The sequence below is a fragment of the Heliangelus exortis genome, chromosome 3 (assembly GCF_036169615.1).
Source record: "Heliangelus exortis chromosome 3, bHelExo1.hap1, whole genome shotgun sequence".
Taxonomy (NCBI): Eukaryota; Metazoa; Chordata; class Aves; order Apodiformes; family Trochilidae; genus Heliangelus; species Heliangelus exortis.
The window spans coordinates 6,599,904-6,618,581 of NC_092424.1; the positions used below are offsets into that span (position 1 = coordinate 6,599,904).

At 36.3% G+C, this 18,678-nt stretch overlaps 1 protein-coding gene across 8 annotated transcripts in view; it reads left to right on the forward strand.

The window, feature by feature from the left end:
* Window positions 1-18,678, forward strand: part of RYR2 (ryanodine receptor 2) — a 345,759-nt gene that overhangs the window by 156,054 nt on the left and 171,027 nt on the right. For all 8 annotated transcript variants that reach the window (XM_071739054.1, XM_071739056.1, XM_071739057.1 and 5 more), the window contains 5 exons: window positions 1,411-1,507; window positions 9,834-9,908; window positions 12,941-13,097; window positions 17,421-17,585; window positions 18,266-18,387. In XM_071739054.1, coding sequence (XP_071595155.1) covers window positions 1,411-1,507; window positions 9,834-9,908; window positions 12,941-13,097; window positions 17,421-17,585; window positions 18,266-18,387 — 616 coding nt within the window. The remainder of the gene's footprint in view (window positions 1-1,410; window positions 1,508-9,833; window positions 9,909-12,940; window positions 13,098-17,420; window positions 17,586-18,265; window positions 18,388-18,678) is intronic.

Here is an 18,678-nt window from a genome sequence, read left to right on the forward strand (position 1 = left end):
GTTTTTTTAAAGCAACATCTGACATGACAGGACAAGGATTTATGTCATGCTGATTCCACAGAGAAGAAAAAAAAATGTTTTGAGAAGAGTTAGTCAGGATGTAAAGAGTTGCTGTTCTGAGTAAATTTCATAACAGAACCATAAAAAGGTTAAAGTTGCAGGTCCTTTCTTTCTTACTCCCTGGAACTTTTCAGTACTCATTTTCAGAAAGGTTCAGAACTTTCACATCAGTCCAAACCAGGACACTGGCACAGCTTACACAGTTGTTTTGCTCATTCAGGGACAGCATTGCCAACACCTCTTTTCTACATATTTACTGTGGTTTTAGACTCTGAGCATCATTCTCCACATTCAGATTGTCTGACATGGTTTCTATTGCAAACTGCTATTAAAAAATGCTAGTGCATTGCCTAACAATGTCCTAAACTTTATGGAGAAAACCTTTCTGTTGATGAGGAGAAAACCTCCTCTCCAACATGTTTTCTCTTCCTGTAAGCTCAATTTTCCAGCATTGGTGTGGAATTCTTGTTAAATATCCCTGTACAGTTTATTAGCTGAGACTCAGATTTGTGCTGTGTCACATCTTTCTACTTGGTGAACCTCACCAGGGAGATGGACCTGGCTGTTTGGGAAGCAGAAATCCACAATAATAGAGGATAGTGTCTTGTTATACCTGCAGGAAATCATGGGAAAATGATGTGACAGGATTTTAGCAGCTGTGAATTTCTTGGAGCGTTTTCTTGTTCTTTGTTGCTATTTCTTTCAGTTTTCACTTTTCTCAGGAATGGACATTGGTTATCTTTAAGCAGTATATTTTTAAGAGTAGGCAATCTGGATGGTGTCAGGAGGAATTAGAGCTCAGGCTTTATTCTAGATAAAAGAAGCGAATGCTCCTGTAATCAAAAATAGAGTGAATCTTATACTTTGTGTTTAAGAACTTACCCTACATGCCTCAGTAAAACTGTAGCCAAACAGGAGAAATTACCTCAAAATAGGTGAAGAGGAAAATAAAGCTAATTTTGATAGGATCTGCAAAATGCTTTGTCACCTTCATTAAAAAATTGCAGTGTATAGGAATATAACTGCCCCACAGTGCCCCCTTTTAGTGAAAACTTCCAATTAAAAACATATTAATGTGAAACAGTTTGGTTAAATGGAATTAGTTTGAAGTGAAAAGAATTGATAAATAGTCCAAAAAGGACTAAGATATTGGAAGTTTTTTGGTAAAAGATATCTTCCCGTCTTCTGATTCTCTTTTTAAATTAATGTAAAATACCAGAAGAAAAAAAAAACAACCAGCAGACAATAAAAAAAAAGCAAACCCAACCTGATAGTATTTATTGCAGTTTGAACTACAGTATTACGTGGTGCTGCTAGACAAATGCACTTAATTTTCTCCCTTTATTGAAGGCTATCTGATAGGAGGGGATGTTCTGAGATTATTGCATGGGCACATGGATGAATGTTTGACAGTCCCTTCGGGTGAACATGGAGAAGAACAAAGAAGGTAGGTTTTCAGCTCATAATAGAGTAAAACCAAACATTGCTGAATCAATATTTCCACTGACAGTACAGATTTTTAAAGGGTATTCTGATAAGATATCCTACTTATAAGAAGGAATATTGTTGAGATGAACTTTGGATAAAAGCCTGTTGCATTTTTTTTTCAGTATTGCTCAAGCGTGATTTCACTTACCAGGTGTAAAAGCAATAGGGACTTCTGATAATTTATTGTCACCTTTACTGACTTTAAAACACTGTAAGTGAAAAAAAATGAAATCACTTTTTTTTCCCTTGTAATCACAAAAAACTTTCCTCAGGACAAGGTGTGTTAAGATTACTTGCCAGTCCTTTGAGACTATTAATCTGTGTGTTGATCTCGGGTGTACCTGTCATAACTGTGTAGAACTAAATCTATGGTTTTTTTATTGACTAAAGGTATCCTAAGATGGAAGTAGACAAGTGATGACATCTCTCAATGTGTCTCTGTTGGTTAACTAATAAATCTAAATTATTACAAGACTGGTACTGAAAGTGGCACGTCTCAATGGAGGGGTTACATGGGTGAATCGATGTTTATTTGCTTTAATGAAATATACCCTGGGCATATTTTCAGTAAAACAGTTTCATATACTTTTTTCATGCCTTCAGTCTGAAGACTGCTTAATGATAATGTTGATTTTGGAATAGTTTGGGTTTTGCAGCATATTGGGTAGCTTTGTTTCTGTGACAAAGGAAGTGCTGTTCACTCATTTCTAAATGAGCTTCTTGTTTTGCAAATAGAAATGTACTTTTAATTCTAGTTTTTTTTCTTTTTCTGTAAAGATAACAAAATATTTGAAATTCTCATAAAATACAAGAGAAATCTATGATGTGAAACAATACACAAACATGCAACAACTTCAAAGGTTTCCTACAGCTGCTGAACAACCCAACCTGGCTATTTCACTTTTTTACACAAAGGAATAGTTTTTGAACACCAAAGATAATTCACAATGTTGAGACTTAAAATGTGGTCAGTTTATGTTTTAATTTTAGTTGCAATGTTAAAGATCCATTACAGCTTGGAGTTTATCGCTGCTGTTATTATTCTTACCCTGAGCATGATGAAAAGAAAATATAATAAATAGAATACTCTAGTGTTTTCTCTTATTCAATTTTAAATCCTCAGGATGACTTTTAAAAATTGTAATTGCCAATTTATAGGAAATTTTAAGACTTATTATTACTTACTAACCTACAATAAAATCTATGATTGCTTTTAATTTTGTGGAGTTAGGTAGAATCACTCTGTGCCCCACATTTTCTCCTCTTAGATTATTAGTAAATTTAGTTATTGCTCAGGACCTTTATCCTTCTATCTCTAATTAAGATTAATTAAGACTTGCCCATTCAGAATATCTAAAGTGAGAGTTTGGAGCACTACCCTCTGGATACAACCATCTAATCAATTTCTCATCCATGGAACACTCCACCAATCAAAGCCTTAATTCTCCAATTTAGAGAGGGATGTTGTGGAGAACAGAATCAGAGGCCTTAAAAAAGTCCAGTCTTTCAGGCACAGAAGTGATGCTGACAGGTTGGTGGCTCCCAGGGTCCTCCTTTCTACCCTTTTTTAAAAATGGGATTAATGTTTCCCTTTTTCCAGTTCCCTGGAGTCCCACCTGACTGCCATGACTTTTCAAGTATCATGGGGAGAGGCTCCATATATGTATTGATGGGTGGTGTTTAACTGCTAGTAGAATTATATTAAAAACTATGGGCAATTTTGGCAGGTAGGAAATTGTTTTATCTTTAGTTTGAATTCTCTAACTTTTGCACATTAGGTAGGGTAAAGTATGATCTGCTTGGAATATTTCATATTATCCTTCCATTGCCTTCTGAAGTAATCTAGTGGTAGATTATTTTGCTTTTTGTTCAGCACATACTTAAAGAGCAGCTCTGCAGAATGGCAGTGTAAAGGAAAACTGAGAAGTTCCATCTCTGTTGTGACTCACTAATTCCTCTATCTCATCTTTATTTTTCTGCAAAGGCCTCCTCTTCATGTCTTTTTGAATAAATAAAAGATCCGACAGTCCTAAAATAACAGTTTTATTCTATAATGTCACCTGGTGTCTATTCCTGAGAATGAATAAATTGTTCTGATGTGAAGGATCCTCCTAGGCAGTTTCTAAAAATACCTGGTGTTTTTCTCTATTCTTAGAGCACTGATGCAATTACATAAATTTGAGTATAAGATGTTTTGAAGATTACCAGAAGTCAAAAATAAAACACACTTTCTCAAGCTTTTTATACTCTTGTGGAATGGTATTTAGCACAGTGATCTACCATACGGTGACAGTACAGATACTGTATTCATGGTCACAGGACCTAGCAAAACTTCCTCTGAAGGTAAGGACATCCAAATCTGGATGAAACTGGATGATCACTACTACAAGTGGAAGAAATGGTCATGTAAATAGCTTGTAAATTCTGTCCCATCTCTCAGTTTGTTCTGAATGTGTATTGTGTTTACTCACTTAATTGTTGAGCTTCTGTGTTCTCTCCACATGGTCCTTAACTTCTCCTGAAGGACTTGTGCTGTAGTGGGGTGGAATCATAGAATCATAAAATGATTTGTGTTGAAAGGGACCTTAAAGATCATCAAGATCCCAATGCATGGGCAGGAACACCTCCCACTAGGCCAGGTTGTACAAGGCTTCATCACACCTGGTCTGAAACACTTCCAGGGATGGGGTATCAACAACCTCTCTAGGCAACCTATTCCAATGTCTTACTATCCTCATAGTAATTTTTTTTTTCCTAGTATCTAACTTAAATCTACTCTCAGTTTAAAGCCATTACCCCTCATCCTATCACTCCATGCCCTTGTGAAAAAGTTCTTCCCCAGCTTTCCTGTTGGCCCCCTTCATGTACTGGAAGGCTGCTATAAGGTCTTCCCAGAGCTTTCTCTTCTCCAGGCTGAATCACCCCAACTCTCTCAGCTCAGAGGTGCTCCAGCCCTTTGATCATCTTTGTGGATCACTGGGTTTTTGGAAGAGGGACTTTGGCTGAGGGTGAGATGTGATTGCACAATGAGCTGTGGAAAAAGAGTAACGTTTCAGGCCAACTTTAGACACGGGCAAAGGAGGTATCAGCCCAAGGTGAGAGGCTGGTTAGGAGGATGATTTGTTCCCTCCCTCTAAGAACTGAAGTCTAGGAAACTCCTATGGCCAGCAGTGGATGGCCATAGCGTTGCTTCTTGGTTACAGAGCCAACTTGGTACTGTCTTCTGGCTATGGGCCCTCAGTTCTGGAAGGAGTGGGGGCTGTCGTGGGGCTGGAGGTTCTGTACTGCTGGAACAGCACAACACCACTCCAGAAGCAGATCCAGGCATACAGTCTGGGTAAGGACATGGAACCCTGAGTACTGTGTGAAGTTTTGGGCACCACAGTGTAGAAAGGACATCGAGGTGCTAGAGAGGGTACAGAGAAGGGAAATCATGCTGATGAGAAGACTGGGGAATGGGCCTTATGAGGACAGGCTGGGGAAACTGGGGCTGTTCAGCTTGAAAAAGAGGAGGCTGAAGGGAGAGAGACCTCATTACTCTCTACAGCTACCTGGAAGGAGGCTGTAGTGAGACAGATGTTGGCCTCTCCGGTGACCAGTGACAGATGAAATGGGGTCAAGCTCCACCAGGGGAGGTTCCGGTTTGATATTAGAAAATAATTTCTTCACAGAAAGGGTTGATAAACATTGGAGGCACCATCCCTGGGAGTGTTCAAAAGACAGGTAGATGAGGTACTACAGTGAATGGTTTCATACCTGTGGGTTGTAGGGCAGATGGTTGGAGTTGATGATCTTGGAGGTCTTGTCCAACCTTGATGCTTCTGTGATTCTATGATAGAGGCAAAGTGCCTGGGCTGCCTACTGAATGCTGTTGTGTCTTAGCACATTTAAATTCCCAGTGAAAATGATACCTTGAAGAACCTGTCTGCTGCTGCTGCTGTCAGGATGAATTTGTGTAAAATTGCTGACTTGTCCCTGATAATGGTGCCTTGTACATAGTGATATTTGGCTCTTATGTAATGCCATGTAAATAGAGGTGGTTGTGGTTATATGTTGGTTTGCTTGATATTATACTAGAAAAAATAGTGGTATTTTTTTTTAAAGCACTAGAGGGAAAGAGGGCATTACCACTGGTAGTTTTCAGTTGCTCTGATCCAGATAAAGAACAAAAGAGGAGGAGATGTAAGGATAAATATGTGCAATTTCACTGAATTGAGTATCATTTACTGCATTCTAGTTAGGTATCTTCCTGGTTTAAGGGCAGTGTTTGAAGCCTTTTGCGTAGAATCCTTAATTATTCTATGGGGTTTATTTAAAATACCTTAGTTATATACAACAAGCTAGACATAAATTTGCAGTGTTGTTTCTATAGCTCTTAAATTCAAGTATCAGAAGCATTTCCAGGTAGGTTATAAAATAGATACAGATACAGATTAGATATAGATAGGTATAGATATAGATAAACAAGAGAAGGCATAGTACAATCAACTTTTTATTCTTTTAGTGGTTAAGAAAAATTACTTTATGTTTTTGATATTTTTTGTATTATGCATGTCATTTTTATTTTCCTCTAAAAATGTCAGCAGTAATTTGCAGTATTTGGGGTACTTTGCAGAGGTTTGGATTACTTTGCTTTATATTTATTTATTTATTTACGACTCCCCCAAACCTAATGGCAGATAGCAGTGGAAGTTTGTAATCAAAATGTGTATATATATATATATATATATACAGACATATATATATTTAATTGGATTGTGATGCTTGCTCTTCATTGTGTCACCATAATTTATATTCTTTTAGAATATTTTTTAGTTCTCACAGCAGTAGGGCTTGTGAGTATTCATAGTTCCCAGTGTAGAAGGGTGTCATGAATGTTCCCTTTGCAACTCATTTGCATTTTGATTTGCAATATGTATTTTCAAGTGATGACTGCAGTGCCATTTGGACCCTTCAGAAATTATTCTTTCTTGCAGAAAGAAATTGCCTGTGAGACAGAGCAAAGTGCTCCTGGATTTTGCAAAGTAGCACTTGAGGTAGAAGAGACTCCAGTTGGCAGCTCCTTTTCACTTACCTTTCCATGTAGTTTTTTTTAGGGGGATAAAATAAGCTCTTTGATATGGCATCATGGACTGGTAAGGTCTGTTGTACTCCAGAAAGGCCTGAATTGTGGGCCTGTGAAGAATTATTTGTGACTGAAACAGAAACTCAAAGTTTTCACCCAACATGGGTCAGTAGCTTTTTTTCCACTCTCAAAACCACCCACAAGTCTTTCAGCTTTCATAACTTTATTTGAAAAAAACTTAGAACTCTTTAGTGATTCATATTTCAAGCTAAAAACAATTCAGCCTTGTCTGTCATTGAAGGGGGTGGAACAATTTCTTGAACTTTAACTTTGACATCTTGTTTGGCTTTATTAATTTATTTATAATCCAAGTACAGTTCTTTGTTATTTATGCCATTCTTATGGAGCTCTGATTCATTTGGAGTAGCTGAGTTTTACTCCATTCTCCTTCCTGTGGAATTTAGAATTTACAGATTCTTCAACCAAGGCTACTTCAGCAGCATGAAAACACTGTCAGTTAATGCAATTTATTTTATCCTCATTTCATGCCTATCTCTAGTCAGTGAATTTCACTAAAACAAGCTCAACAATACTTAAATGAGAATATGAGGGGAAGGCTTACACCCATGGTAGCTCTTTTTCTGCTGTTATTTGTACTTTCCTCATGCATTTACACTATTTATAATTTCACACTTTTTTTTTTTTTTTTTTTTTTTTTTTTTGTAATTCACAGGTTTTCTTATTTGGCAAATAATGCACATCCTCTGTGTGCTTTGCAGCTTGAAATTGTATTTTTCTCATCCAATCAATGTAAATTTATACTATGTCTTTGATAGACAATTTTTGCAGGTTATTCACACATCCTTAAAAGCAGTGTTTTGTTTGACCTTGTAGTGTTAGTGACTGCTATGTTTTTTAATAGAACAAGTTCTAAAGTTGATTTGAGCCATCTCAGAGCAGTTTACTACATTTATTTTAATGAGAGGAGTTAAAAAATGAACTTTGGATTTCTTAGAATAAAATAGTATGAGAAGATCTAGGTAATGAAATTATTCAGCTGCTCTGGAGCAGCAGTTTATGTGCATGCTCTGATGGTAAAGGCAAAGTCACTGAAGTCACTAGTCCTTTGATGAAGACAAGTTATCTTCTATTCAGAGCCATCTTTTCTTTACCATCTTTTCAGTAGAGAAGAAAATATCTAAAGCTAAAGACACAAGAGTTTACAAAACACAAGTGCTTGATGCTAATTTTCTTGTGGCTTTCTTATTTGTTTGTTTGTTTGTTTTGTTTGTTTTTTTTTTTTTTAACATGGAGCTTCTTTTCTGCCCACACAGACTTCCTGCTTCATCCTTGACCTCTGGGCTTCTCCTTTTGCTTCCCTGTAGGGATCCCTGATCCTGAGTCTTCCAGTTCCCATCTCTTTCTCAGCCTAGCTCCAGATTGCTGTCGCCCTTGCTGAATCTTCACTGCTGCCATGCTGACTTTTATTCCTTAAGTGCTATCACTCTCTGCCTTCACTCCTTCTGTTGCTGCTGTACCCATTAATTCATAGGGAAATAGAAGACAATCCCAGCATACTTTTTATTTTCTTTGGTAAAAAAATTGCTTGTTATCATTTAGGATTTTATCCCTTCTCTCTCTTTCCCATTTTCTCATCTTAAGTGAACATTTCAAGACTGATAGCTTTGAAAGAACTGAGAAATGAAATAATAGATGAACAGTCACTGAAATCTTCACTCCTAAGAAGCAAGTCTTTTAAGTACACAGTGGGAGGCTTTTTAGATGTTTCAAATTACACTCATCCAGAGTATTTATCCATTTGCATTATGCTATGAGTAATCCAAAACTAGCTTTGAAAGAGTACTCAGACTGAGAAACTAGTGACTGCTTCCAGGTTTACAATGTGAGAAACAACTTAATCTCTGAAAACTAACCAGATAGCAACTGGAAACTAAAGCATTGTGTAATTTAAGACTTGGCCTTGACCTTATTTCTCATATATTTAATGACTTGAAAACTGATGAATAAAATTTAAGTAGTATAATTCCAATATGTGGGCCTGAAAAATTTGTGTATAACAATCAATGGGAAATGCCTACAGGTACAATATTAATATTCCCTAAAGCCAGTGGCTGTTTTTGGCAGTACCTCATCTTGGCTGATGATGACAATATTTACTCAATCCATAAGCTCTTCCACGATCCATAAACTCAGGTCATTCTTTGGCAATGTTCCCTGACAAGCTGGATCTGATGATTGTAGCACCAGCTTTGTAGACCTGACTCCACTTTCCCAGAGAAAAGGGCTGGGTTTTTAAATTCTGACAGTGTCTTAGAGCAGAAGTAAAGGTTCAGGCAGGAAGCAGTCCAAAGAAAGGCTGCCTTAGTCTAAAGTGGCAGTGCTTAATTCATCAATTGCTTAGAAGAAAAGCCAGGTTGCCTAACTTGGGGCTTTTTGTGACCGTACAATCTCAGCCATTTTGTGGATTCAGTGTTTATCACTTACCTGTGCTCTGAATAATGGAGAAAAAAAAAACCCTAACCTTTTCTTAGGCTCAGCTGGCTGTTTTTTAGGACCACTCACATTCCTGGATATGTGTGGGAACTAAAGGTATCACTACATATTAAAATTTGGAATCAGGAAATTGTTAACATCAGATCTGTATGACCACGCTTATCAGTATTTGTTGTGAAACTTCAGATGCTGTGATAATAAAATACAATGCCAAATAGATGACTTTTTATAACTGTGTAATTTATAAGTGTAATGTTTCATGGTTATTTTAACAGAATTAAGCTACTTGTCTTGTGAGTCATATGTGTTGACCGTGAATCTTTATCATGATATGATATTTGTTTGGTGTTTAAACCTAGAAATATTGTAGCTATCAGCTTATTTCTTTTTTGTTCTTTTCTTTTTTTTTTTTTTTTTAATTCTCTACACTTAAAACATTAAGAAAGATGTTTCAGCAAGCACCATATAAATGTCATTGTTGTGAATATCACAATATTCAAAGCCAAAGACAATGAAAATAACATTTGTTTGAGTAACTGGGTCTGAAGATTTAACTAAGAGCTGGCTTTGAATGCAATAACCTTGGGTCTGACAGTTACAGTAATGTTTTGGCCGTCTTACAATTACAGATGGATTTAAATTAGCAAAAATGTCAATTCTTAGCACAGAGCTGAACGTTTAGTTTGTGCTTTTGCTTGGATTTCAGAACTGTCCACTATGAAGGTGGAGCTGTGTCCATTCACGCTCGTTCCCTTTGGAGGTTGGAGACTCTCAGAGTTGCGTAAGTAAAATCTCTCAGAAAATGGGAGTCAGTTTGGCAGGGTGCTTTTTCTATAGTGAGAGCATTCCTGTAAAATCTGCTGGATAATTATAAACCCAGAAGACAATACTGAAATAATCCTCAGAAAGTGCTCTGCTGCGCTTTCATGGAAAATGAAACAGCTTCCTATATAGAGAGTGTGTGTTAGCACAGATGCTGTGTGTGCTTTCATTATTTGTTTGAAGTTGTAGCTGTCTGTAAATTCACAGCTTACATTTTTACATATATGTGTGACATTTTACAGGAAAACAGTCTGATTTTAATAATTCATCTGTGCTGCCCCCTAACTCATTTAAGCCACTTGGATATCCTAAAAAGCAAAAATTTACAAAGAAATGTGCTATATCGCAGGAATGGTAGTAAGGAATTTTGCCTTGTTAAAGGAATTGCACATATGTGTTTATGATACAGTTTCCAGTGATTAATTGGTTGCTTTTTAGGCACTGAATGAGGGCAGTTTAAGGAAAGGATACTCTCTAATGATGCTGCTTTCTGTTTGTGCATTTTTGTTAAATGTCATTGATAGAACAGGGCAGTGAGATTTTTTTCTTTGCATTAAGGTTGGCCTTAATGTGGCAATGGTTAAACGAGGAAGTTTCTTTGGCTTCTTATTTTCCTCCCTGCATGTTCTTCCCTTGTGAGCAGGGGTACTGGAGTGATGTGAGGATTTGAGAATTTCTGGGTTTCTGTTGCGACTGTCGTGTATCTCACTTTGACAGGAATTGTATACAAACTTTTGAATTGCATAGATATGAACATATGTGACTGTGAGAAATAGTGAAAACTGCCAAAACAACCTTGGAAATGCAGCGGTAATCTTTTTTTTTTTCTTTTTTTTTAAGGAACACGACTATCTCAGCAGGAAAAACCCAAATAAAATCCCAAGAAAAACATTCTCTCCTACTAGTCCCTCACCCCCTTTTTTTCTGAATGATAGTTTATAACTGTATACGTTCACTCCTGAGTGTTCATACAAAGGCTTCAGTTTGCAACTCAGTATATGCATGCCTGAAGTTCTTCATTAGTTCTAGTCCTTCCCAGAAAGACTGCAGATATAATATTAATTCTATTAATTTTGTATTATTCTGAAAGAGTCACTGGTTTTGAGTGTTCCTCATTAGTGGAGAACTCTCATAAAAAATTGTCTGGGGTTGCCCTTAGAATCCCTCTTGGGATGCCCTGTTATGGGACACCAGATACTGTTCCTTAGAGTGACAGGCACCATATTCCTATATTGTAGAAAAGAATTTTTAGTTATCATAAATTGCTTCACACAATAACATTCTGTGCAAAAGGCTTTCCTTGTAAGTGCACACAAAATGGCCTTATTCACATCTTGCAGGCATGAACCAAGGACATGAGATAATTTCATTACATTTGTTTTATTTTTCTTATGGTCCATAGCTATTGGCTCTAAGAGAAACTTGAGTCAGATAGATAAAAGGCAACTCCTCAGTATGGCCCCAAATATGAAAGGTACAGAGCTGATATGTTTTGCAGGATCAAGCATTACCTCTTTAAAATTGGTAACTAAAAAGATTTAAAAGTTTAAGTACTGAAATGTAATACATCCCGTTACAGAAGCCAGGTATTGCTCTTGCATTTAAAAAAACTCCTGCACTTAAAAAATGTCTGCCAAATCCATTTTGCATACTTTGCATACCATATGGCCAACTCTTAGGAAGATGTACTAAAAAAAAATGAATATTTGTATTGAAGAGATAAGTGCTTTCATCTCCTACATGTGTGTCTATGTATTAGGGAAAAAAAAAATGGCTTAAACCTGTGTAAGTCCCAGCCTAAGGTATCTTCAGTCTAGTCGATGAATACATACAGAACATCTGCATAAAAACTTTTTATAAATGCTGTACCCAAAATAACTGCAAGTGAGTAGATGCAGTGATACAAAATTCTGATATGAGACCAAGTGAATAATCAGATGAAGTTTGTAAGGATATGGTTGTTTACTCTTGTTAGTAATTTTAAGCTATTTCATGTCACACTAGGCAGAGATTTCCTAGTATTTGTGGAAGCACATCAGAACCCTGGCAGTATGTTGTAACTTTATTATGATGGATATTTTACAAACTACAAATAAATATATTATTTCCTCTCCAAAAAGCAGTGTGCACATACATGGAAAGTGTAAATTTTTGAAGATTTAAGACTAGAAAGTTTTGTGAAGATCCAGGAAAACATCCTGGCTCTGGCAGTTTGCTAATCTAAGAAATAACTTGAGAAGCCTTCTGACTTCTCAGGCTTTGTGAAATTCACCTTTCCTAGTAACCCCTACACAAGTTTGTCTTCACAAGCTGATCAGGAAGAGCAGAACTGACTTTTCTTAAGTCTTCTTTTAAGTCTTTCTTTCTTTTTCTTAAGGTAAGAAGTTAGAAGCTTGCAACCTGTATTTCAACTTGAGAAGTTCTTGGGAAGCTTAGATAGAAAATCTTTGCCTTCCTTAATTTCTTCCTATGCATATTATGAAGAGTCTGGAATAGTTTTTGTTTAATAATTTAAAAAAAAATATTTTACGGAGATTGTTATTGATACATTTCTTTATGTATTGTGCTCTTTTATTTTTTTTCATACTATTCAAAGTGTTCCTAAATTGTGTTGACTACTCAGAGTGTTCTGGAAGAGTGAACAAACCCAACTGTTGGTACATGAAATGCTGGAGAGGGAACTGGCAGATCTAAGCTGTCTGTGTACAGCAGAAGCCTCCTTTTCCTGTAGGCGGGCTGTATCTTCTCTCGAGAGGAATTCAATCCAAACCCAAGCAGCCTGTGCAAAGGAAGAGGTTAAGATTATTTATTAGAATGGTTTTATAGGAGGTAACCACAAAGTAACCATTTTCTTGCTGATAATCCAACATTTAGAGTTGTTTCCTTTTACCAACTAGTTGGCAATAGAAAGCAGTTTAAAATATTTTTGCTGGTAGTTAAACTCAATGTTTTGTTTTAAAAAAACCAAGTGCTTGCTATGACCTTTCTTAGGTGGAGCGGCAGCCACATTAGATGGGGACAGCCATTCAGACTAAGACATATAACAACAGGAAAATATTTAAGTCTTCTGGATGACAAGAGTCTTCTTCTTACAGAAAAAGAGAAAGCGGATGTAAAATCCACGGCGTTCTGTTTTCGGTCTTCCAAGGTATGGAATGGGTGCAGCATTAATGTCACTGGCAGTAATTCCACTCTTTTTAGTAAGCAAGATTTAGATATTTCTAATTGCATCAATTATGGGAACTTTCTACCTTTCTGCTGATTACAAATGAAACAACCTCAGTATAATTAGTATCTGGAAAGCTTCTTCGTTGAGTAATGCTGCCGGGCTGTTTGTTTGTGTCATTTTTTGTTTGTTTGTTTTATTTTACTGCTTGCCTACTGCTGAACAGCTTCCTCATTTCTTATTTGTTTTTCTGATGATCTTTACTGGTACTTCACTGCTTGTATCTGTCCGATAACATAGGAAAAAATTATAGTATAATGGGTTATTTAAGTTAAATTGGGAAATCAGGAATTCTTTCATCAGATTCTTTACCATTGTCTCATTTAAAATTGCTATAGTCTGAATTTTCATTTGGTGCATTCAGCAAGCTTTTCAAGTTCAGAATAGTTCTTTGCATGGAGGGTAAAATGTTTAAAACGATAAATTAATGAATTCTTGTTCTTTTCACCAGCAGCATGATGCTGCAGGAAATTTTCCAACAATAATGCTGCTTTTAAAAATCTTCTAAAGTATATAGTAATCATGAAAAGAATTATTCAAGAACTTATCTGTAGCAATTACTTTATATATTTTTAATTATTTTTTCTGCTTGGGAAGATAAGGAATAAATATTCATGTGAAAGTCTGTATACAGATTTTTGCAGTCTGATAACAAAGCTTTAATTCAGTTGATTGTTTTGATACCCAGACAGTGTGTTTTTTGAAACCAGTCAGGAAAGCCACAGAAATACAGTGCAATGCAACTCTACTGGGGAGTCCCTGTTGCTGTTCCTATAGATCTTGACATTAATTCTCTTTTGAAGCATGAGGGATTGCTCAAAAAAGTTGGGGTTGCTCAAAGAAGAGTGGGACAATATACTATACTCTACTGCTACATGGATTTTTTAGTAAAAAAAAAATAAATACTTGAAGGCTTAGCAATACAAAGAATATATTGTTGTGGAAAAGGTGGTGTTTTTCTTTTCTAAGCAGCATATCCACATGTGTTTTGAAGAGTAGACGATGTATGTGAAGTTTTGGGAACTGGGCTTTATGTTCTGGAGTTATACATTACCCTCATAACTGTCACTAAATGTGAATTATATTGATCTTTCAAGTATCTGAATGGATTAGAAACTGTTTATATAGACCATGTCCTTCTGGAGAAATCTGGCATATTTTTCAGAAAAACTGTTTGCTTCTAATGAATCCTTACTCCTTTGCATTGCTGAGGTGGTTTAGAGACTGTGGCAAAACAGAATTATTTCTACTTTTTCCAGTATAATGAAGACTTTTGATCTTTGTTAGGAAAATGTGATGGTCTGAGAATGGGCCTAGATTGCAAATAAAACTGAAGGTGTTCCTTGTAAATATGGTGTAGGAAGAAGTAGCAGATGGTTTTGTGATGACAGGGTATGGTAAAAGCATAGTGGGCTAGAAACTTGCATCACATAATGCCTGTGCCATTATGCAATTATGAAATGGTGACATGGTGGTTTCTGATGTTTTACAGATTCTGATTTTCACTCATGAACTCTTTCATAGTAGATAATGAGATAGAATCATTGTATGAACATTCTCAACTGCCTGGTGTTTGCTGGAATGAATCCAGAGCTCCACTGAAACCAACGATCAAAAATTTGTGGTTTCTGTTCACTCAATGTCTTCAAGTTCCTAAATGAATCCCCTAATGCCTGCTGCCCCCATACCATCCCCTGGCTTTCCATCTTCTTTCCTATATTCAATCCAACTTCTACCTTGTACTTTCCTGGCTTCCATGTTTATTTGCAGGAAAGAGCTCAACTGAGTGTGATTGACATAATTTTGGGCTCAAATCAGTCTAAAAGGACATGCAAACTATGCAGACTTGCTGGTTTATATTGGTGAGAACAGAGAACTTGTTTGGCAAATTGTCAGCACTGCCATTTTTATGCTAGGTAAATTTAATATTAGTTCTAATTGGAATAAAGAGTGCAATATCAAACCTCTTCAATTTCTGTTCTAGTCAGTAGATTTTAAAAAAATTACGTAATATTTCAAATTAATAATCCCCTGTGTTTTTGGCAGTGTTTTATGTTAATTCATATATCCATGTCTCGAGAACTTGGTTGCATTGAGGAAGACCTGGAAATAGGAGAAAATCTACCAAAAAATGTAGAAGCAGAGTGTGTTCATACAGGTTCCAATTATCTTCTAGTTATGAAGATAATTCAAAAGACTTGACTTAAAATCGGGCTGCCATTTCTTCATATGATAGCAGGATATAATTTATTTTTTTTCCTGTATCATCATTTGTGTGCAATGTCCTATTATAAGCAGCTTTTCAATTGCCAACTGTTGTTATATTTGTGCAAGCTTTTGAATTGAATAAAATAGTTGAGTAAAACACTTTAAGAAATTATATTAACAAAATAATGAATTAATAATGAAATAGAAGCATACAGTAACTCTGTAATTGGTGTGAGATGTTTTAATAAATCAACTATTACCATGTATCTGTGGACAAGAGTTTAAGAAGAATTTCAGTACTTAGGGATTCAGATACTTATAAAATACTTAAATTAACATCTGTATTCAGGAACTGTTTAATAATCTGAATTGATGAACACACTACATATGGAAGCTTAGTATTTGTAATTGTTGCACAGAAATCTTGTTACTTGGCATCTTCCTTGACTATGAATCCTTTTTAGAATACCTTAATAAATTAAAGATTGTTTTCTCTTAATTTCAAAAAACAATCTTTGTCACCTTCAACTCTGAAACTTTTTCCCCAGACTGTCAAGGCACATGTGTGGGGTGTAATCATTCTTCTAATTCTTCTCTTCTGGTTGTAGTAGAATTTAGAAGTTGTAGTAGAATTTTGGAAGTTTTTGCCTCATTAGTCTGAGGAAATGAAGGAAGTGGCTTGTCCTCTGCTGCTGATCAGGAGAGGAGCCTGAAACTGTGTTTTGTTAGGAGGATCATCCTGCACCCTGAATTAAAAGAATTTGCTCAGATGATTTTTGGAACAGTGGTGAAAATCAGATCAGCTTCTCAGCTGGGCATGTGTGAGCATATCTAGAAGCAGAATATAAGGAGATGCTGTACTGCTGAACCCACCTGCACCACTGAAGTTGAGAAAGGGAGAGCAAAATAGCAATTGCAGCACTATAGCAGTCTCAGCATCACCTGCAACTCTTGTGATGTATTTCTTTCTCTTCCCAGAAGAATGCTGAAGAGTTTCTGTGTCAGTAACTCCATCACATGACTCAGAACTAATGAGTCAGAGTGTGTTTTGATAATTCTCAGAAGGGAAATTTTTGCCTAAAATGGAGCTAGTGGTGAAAGCCCCAGGAACTTGCTGTGAGGCAGGTCAAAGTCCACTGAGAATTTTTGGGCATAACTATATTTACAGCTTTCCTACAGTTAAGAAAATAAATTCTGATTATTCTGATCCTTTGTAATGTGTTTTTTCCATACTTGCCAACTTGCAGTTGGTTGAACCATATGCTTTTGGAGAGTCTTAAGTGTGTGTCTGTTATGAACCAGGGTGCATAGGCGTTTGTCTTATAAAATTATATCTGTGGTGAAGAAGTAAGTTCTTAGAGGATCTAGAGCTTGGGGAACACCTCAAATTACAATTGCAAACTATAGTATTGTTTGGGATGCTGATTTTTCTCTCCTGAAATGGCTGCTGTCTGTGTAAGACACCAGCTGGACTGATGCCTTGTCATAGCATTTTTTTTTGTACATATGAAGAGGCCAGTCACCAGCACAGAGAAATTAAATATTTTAGGCAATATTGAGCCTGTTGTTGGGCAGTATTGGGTGGTGACAGGTTAAAGACCTGTCAGAAAGACAGGTCTGTCTGTGACAGTCAGAAAGGAATTGTAGACAAGTGCTTATCTTTTCCAGGCTGGGAAAAAAAAACCTCTCCCAAATTTATCTAGAGGATTATGCATGCATTATGAATGTATTAGGTGTTGCTTTGTAAGCTTTTATATTTCAGTAATGACATGTGTGGTCAATTATTTACCCTAGTTCTTTCCTAGGCAGGTGAAATGAATGTACCTGGCTTTCCTAGTGTAGTAAGCTAGATTTTTTGTGGATGGGCTGTATCTCCATATTTTCCCTAAATATTTAACTACAAGTTACACTTTTGCCTGGTTTTAATAATTTCATTAAAGAAGTATCTCAAGTATTCTTTTAGGTCTTGCTCTGCATAATCCCTACTATTCAATATTTAATGCATAATTAACATGTTGAATGTTTCTTCTTCTTCAGGAAAAGCTGGACATAGGGACAAGGAAAGAGGTGGATGGAATGGGAGCACCTGAAATAAAATATGGGGATTCAATATGCTTCATACAACACGCAGATACAGGCTTATGGCTCACATACCAGTCTGCTGATGCCAAGTCTGTAAGAATGGGCTCTCTGCAACGCAAGGTAGGTCTGGAAGTAGGAATGTTTTGTTCAGTCCCAGTCTGAGGAGAGCAGGGAGAATGAAGGGAACTACAGGAGAAAGCTAATTCATAGGTTTCCAATGTTTCAAGCATGCTTTTGTTTCATTGCAAAAGTCTCATGTTGAAAAGTTACATGATTTACTGAGTTCTGAACCTGAAAGCCACACAAAGTATGTTTTAACCTGTAGACCTACAAACATGGATAAATCTGGATATACTTGATGTCAAATACTGAAATATTAACAATAGCCTGTAGAATATGCTAAAATTCCTTACTTTATGCTGTAATTGGATTGAGAAGGCATCGCATGTTTCAGACTCTTCTTTCCCTGTTGTGAGCACATTATGAATGGGCAAGACTTGAGCTCTGAGGGATTTCTTCTCTTAAAGGATAACTTCTCTTAAAGGATAGACTTTTGATGGGTTTTAATTTTTTTAAAATAAGTTGTATATTTTAGAACCTGTAGCTTTGAGATTGTATACAAATGTGTCCTCACACATGAGGGAATTAAACATGGGATTATCTGCTTTTAATTGAATCCTTCTTTTTTTGTATATGACTTCATAATTTCCTAGCCTGCCTTACTAAGCGAATTTTCATAGTCTTCGCTTATGAATAATATTTCATTTTGTAGTGAATGCTTTTTTGGGTTTGTATTACAGGCAATAATGCACCATGAAGGTCACATGGATGATGGTTTAACATTGTCCAGATCTCAGAATGAAGAATCCCGGACAGCCCGTGTCATCCGTAGCACAGTCTTCCTTTTCAACAGGTTCATAAGGTCTGCTCCTAAAATTATCTTTTCATCCCTTTTCTCTTTCTGCCTCTTTTACTTTATTCAAAGTGGCTATTAACATAACAGTGAACCTCTCAGAAAAAGCACACAACAGTTAGTCCTCAAAAAAAAAAAAAAAAAGGATGAATACATCTCTAAGCAGACTTTCTGCCAATCCTTTGTGTTATCAGCAGAGAGGTACCTTGAGAGTTTCTTTGCTCTATCTTCTAATATGATATTGTTCCATCTTGATTTGAACATAGAAACATACTGAAAATGCAAATAAACTGTAAAAGA